At 48.5% G+C, this 5,000-nt stretch overlaps 1 protein-coding gene across 1 annotated transcript in view; it reads left to right on the top strand.

The window, feature by feature from the left end:
- ank3b (ankyrin 3b) overlaps positions 1-5,000 on the top strand; it is a 146,241-nt gene that overhangs the window by 41,853 nt on the left and 99,388 nt on the right. The window contains 2 exon segments of the mRNA XM_048232654.1: positions 2,366-2,467; positions 3,230-3,328. Of these exon segments, the coding sequence (XP_048088611.1) occupies positions 2,366-2,467; positions 3,230-3,328 (201 nt within the window).

Genomic DNA, 5,000 nt, shown 5'->3' with positions numbered 1-5,000 from the left:
TGTGTGTGTGTGTGTGTGTGTGTGTGTGTGTGTCTGTGTGTCTGTGTGTGTGTGTGTGTGTGTGTGTGTGTGTGTGTGTGTGTGTGTGTGTGTGTGTGTGTGTGTGTGTGTGTGTGTGTGCTATGGCACTGGACTCATCAGAGAGGAAATAACAAATACCAGCGTCCTATTAGCAAGAACAACAGAAGGAACTGGTTGTGTACTAGATGACAAAATGATGAGCTTTGCCTCTGCACTACAATACCCAGAGGTCTTTGTGTCTGCAGTGTGGATTATGGCTGTTTATAAGAACTTATCAGGCCTATCACATGCATACGGAAGGCTGTTCTGATAAGATAATGTCCTATCTTCCATGTATAGCTGCCAGATTGATATTTTATCTGCCCCAAATCCAGGAATGAAGTTTCAGAAATATACATTTGTTCTGAGTAGTGAAGATCTTATGAGGTAGAAAATAGGACCTGACAGTAAAGTAAAACATCATCTTAACTACAGCACTGAAGTGGTCTCTAAATAACGATCTTGAAACGTAACAGATTACAACACTGGTCACAACAAATCCCCTCCCTCTGCAGTAAACAGAGAAGGTGCCGGAATTGTCCCGGAAGGATCTTTTGCGATCTGAATCCCTTCTCTCCCTTTTCTTTTAGAGCTATCTCTCACTCTCTCTCTCTCTCTCTCTCTCTCTCTCTCTCTCTCTCTCTCTCTCTCTCTCTCTGCTGTCGTCCGGCCTGACATTTCCGCCTTCCCGTCCTCGGCCTTTCCTTGCATAACCTCACCTCTCCTCCTCCTCTCCTTCCTCCTCCTCCTCTTCCTCCTCCACCTCCTCCTGTCCACTGAGCGCCGCTCCATTTCTTTACTATGAAATGTCACATCGGTCTGTCAAGCCAAGAGCCATCGAGAGGGACAGAGGGAGGACGAGAGGGAGGGAGCGAGGGAGGGCAGCGTGCCACTGGCTGTCCCCTCTCTCTCTCTTTCTCTCTCTCTCTCTCTCTCTCTCTCTCTTCAGCCTTGAGTAGAGATGGCTTTTAGAAAGAGGCTATGCTGAGTGGCAGTTGTGTCAGGTAGTTGTGGAGGATGTGCTTTATGCATCGTGGTTGTTTTGTAGCCGGTAGCAGCACTGATTCAAGTGAGGTCAACTGAACTGGGTGTGGTTGTCTCTAGGGGGTGGTGGGAGTTTTGTGATTGTTAACCTCTGAGGAATCTCTCTGATTGGCTCTGCACCACTACATGTTCCATACTTGTTGTCAACAAAATGATTTTGAAATGATCTTCTAATAAACTGATTCTAAAATTATCTTCTAATATCTTTTTATTTTTATTTTATTTAACCCACTCTGAAGTGCACAACTTCCAATAGGTGTTATCATTTGTCAAGATTGTTTTGGGCAAGTATGTTGGAAGAGACACAATTCTATTTTTTTTTTGCTTGCAGGAAAATGTGAACTTTGCTACTTTTATACAAGATATAACCAACAAGACCAAGTGTTCTTTGGTTTTGCGGATGTGCGGATACTTGCTAGTAAAACAGACAGTAATTTCCTGTAATTAGCTGGTGAAGCCTTTTCAGTTTGATCCGAAGTGTTGTGTCTGTTTTCTGTGAAAGATCTCGTTAAAGCGAGGATCAGTGGAATCCCTCTGTAAGCGCCGGAGTGCCTCGGTGACTCAGAGAGTGAGCAGAATGAGCTGTCTTTCTCGCCGTCACGCTGATTTAAACTCCGCCAGCCCAGACCACGTCTCTCGTCTCGTCCAATCTCCCGTGGCATCCTGGCCTCGTTTGGGTATCTCCGCTATCACTCAGCACTTTGTCTGCTGACCGGCGTATTAAGAATGTTCTGGAAACTCTAACGTGCTCGTTTAGGCCAACTGATGGCTCCAAGAACATGGCTCCAAGTACTACTAGTACACTCTTAAAACAAATGTGTTGTCTCTATCTGGACACAGAGATGTGTTAAAAAAACAACGCAAGTTGTGTTGTTTTCAACGCAAGTTGTGTTATTTTCAACACATATTGTGTAACAAATAAAAAAGGAAACAACACAAACTGTTTTGTCCCTATCTGGACACAGTGATATGTTAAAACAACGCAAGTTATGTACAGGCCTGTCCGAGAAATTAGTTCCCATGGAAGTACAGCGTTTGTGTTTTGACTGTGACCTGTCTGCCGTCACTCTGCTGGCCTCTCTGTCGCAGTCGGACTTGATGAATGGTCAGCTCTCGACAGGCCCGCAAAACTAACTTCGGTTTTCTCCGAAGCCGTGTCCATGACGTTTTTGTATCGAGGTCAACAGTGAGTTGTGGAATAGTTCTACTGACCTGACCTGTACTGACCTTGTTTCGTCTATTTCTGTTTTTCTCTCTGCAGACGGACAGCAATGCCAGCTACCTTCGAGCAGCCAGGTCCGGGAATCTGGAGAAGGCCCTCGACTACCTGAAGAATGGAGTGGACATCAATATCTGCAACCAGGTATGCATCGCTTGGCCCTTTATCTTTTGGGTGATAAGGCCCTGTGTCTTTTGGACCACATCTCGCTAATTACAGTAAGTAGCTCTAGTTAATTAGACATTTACTGTAAAATACTGCTTGCTTATGTTTCACATTCTGCTACAGTACTCATAGTGGGAGAAAGAACACAATTATTTACATCGACTTGATAGTTTATTATGAGAGAAATGTGTTTCATTTTAATCTGAAACTAATGCTGGAAATCAATAGCATTTCAAGAAAACTCGTTATGCCTTTGTAGCTCATACTGTAGAGAGATAGATAGACAGATATAGACAGACATATAAATAGATAGATAGATAGATAGATAGACAGATAGATAGATAGATAGAAAGATAGATAGATAGATATACTCCACACGACAATGTTGGTGGTAATTGTTGTTACAGGTAGCTTAATCCAGTAGAGGAGAAAAGAAAGAACAACAAAGCAAGAAAACAGATTTGAAGTGTTCAACAGTCTGATTGCCAAAGGGAAGAAGCTAAATAAGTATTAGACTCATGTTTCACACTGTGCTACTCATAATTGACTAGTTTATTTATTTGACTAGTTTATTATGTATTAAATGTATTTACAGTAATTGCAATTTGAGACTAATGTTTGTCGAATAAAAGCTTGTTCTGCCTGTGTATGGACTCGTAATGACAGTGTGGGAAGTGAACAGCCCCGCCGTGTGCCCTGTTCATGTTGGTCACGCGCTCTGTTTCTGTTACCCTGTTTCAGAATGGGCTGAACGCGCTACACCTCGCCTCCAAAGAGGGCCATGTGGAGGTGGTGGCCGAGCTCATCAAGCAGGGGGCCAGCGTGGACGCCGCCACAAAGGTCAGTCTCTTCTGCTCCCTCCTCAGTCCTCTTTCCCAAACCACTTCCAGTGTGCTGCTCTTCTCTGCAACACCCTTCCTCTATCCCTCCCTTCTTGTGTTCCTCTCTTCCTCCCTTCCTCTATCCCTCCCTTCTTGTGTTCCTCTCTTCCTCCATCCCTCCTTTCTTGTGTTCCTCTCTTCCTCCATCCCTCCCTTCTTGTGTTCCTCTCTTCCTCCATCCCTCCTTTCCTCCCCTTTCTTGTGTTCCTCTCTTCCTCTCTTCCTCCATCCCTCCTTTCTTGTGGTCCTCTGTTGTGTTCCTCTCCCTTGTTTTCTATTTGGGCTAAAAAGCGTTGAGCTAAAACTACAGTTTGTCTGAGGCAGTTTGAAGAGTGCCCACAACAAAGTCCGCACAAGGAAACCCATGGATGTGTTCTCATGCCATCCTTTCACACAAACTGAGGAAAATAAAAATGCATATTTCTAATGAAGAGTTGAAGAGTAACTTAATTTAGATAAACTGAACTAAATATAAACTTGTACCCCACATGCCCCCTTCCTCCAACCATCATACTCACCCCCCCACCCCTGCCACCACACACGCACGCACACACACACACACACACACACACACACACACACACACACACACACACACACACACACACACACACACACACACACACACACACACACCTCACCTTCCCCTGGTTCAGTGCCCAGTGCCTATAGTCTTCTGGCACTGTCAGCTATGTTGAGTGCCCAGCGCTCCCTGGCTCCGAGTGGCTTTACTAATGATGGCGCTGTTTGCATCGAGAGGAGGGGGGCTGACGCTGGAACCCACCTGCCCACCCCTGCCCCATCTCCACTCCACCCTGCCCCTGCCCTGCCACCCCACCCCGCCCCGCATTTCCACCCCACCCTGCCCCTGCCTCCACCCCACCCTGCCCCGCCTCCACCTGCCCACCCTGCCCCCATCTCCACCCCACCCTGCCCCCTGCCTCCACCCCACCCTGCCCCGTCTCCACCCTGCCCCCCTGCCCCATCTCCACCCCACCCTGCCTCGTCTCCACCCTGCCCACCCTGCCCCTGCCTCCACCCCCATCCTGCCCACCCTGCCCCATCTCCACCCCACCCTGCCCCGTCTCCACCTGCCCACCCTGCCCCATCTCCACCCCACCCTGCCCCGTCTCCACCCCACCTGCCCACCCTGCCCACCTGCCTGCCTCCACCCCCATCCTGCCCACCCTGCCTTGTCTCCACCCCCCACCACCCTGCCCACCCTGCCCACCTGCCTCGCCTCCACCCCATCCTCCACCCCATCCTGCCCACCCTTGTCCCCCACCCCACCTGCCTTGTCTCCACCCCACCCTGCCTCGTCTCCACCCTGCCCACCCTTGCCTTGTCTCCACCCCACCTGCCTTGTCTCCACCCCACCCTGCCTCGTCTCCACCCTGCATCTGTGCTGCCTCAGCGTTTGGGCCAAAGGCACTTTGATGTGGGAGAAAGGGCTGCTGGAGGCGGAGAGGATAGCGTTTACGGTAGCGTGGGGAATATCTCACGACCGCTGGTCCATTGGGTGATTAATATACACGGCACACTTTTATAGCTTCCAACGTGTGTATGAAGCAGGTCTCAATTAATGAGGGGTTAGCAGTTTTGTTCTTAGGCTACTATAGTTGTACTTTGAA

Source organism: Alosa alosa, chromosome 22 (genome assembly GCF_017589495.1).
Source record: "Alosa alosa isolate M-15738 ecotype Scorff River chromosome 22, AALO_Geno_1.1, whole genome shotgun sequence".
NCBI classification, from domain to species: domain Eukaryota; kingdom Metazoa; phylum Chordata; class Actinopteri; order Clupeiformes; family Clupeidae; genus Alosa; species Alosa alosa.
Note: the sequence above shows the minus strand (reverse complement) of the source record. Positions and strands in the feature narration are given on the sequence as shown.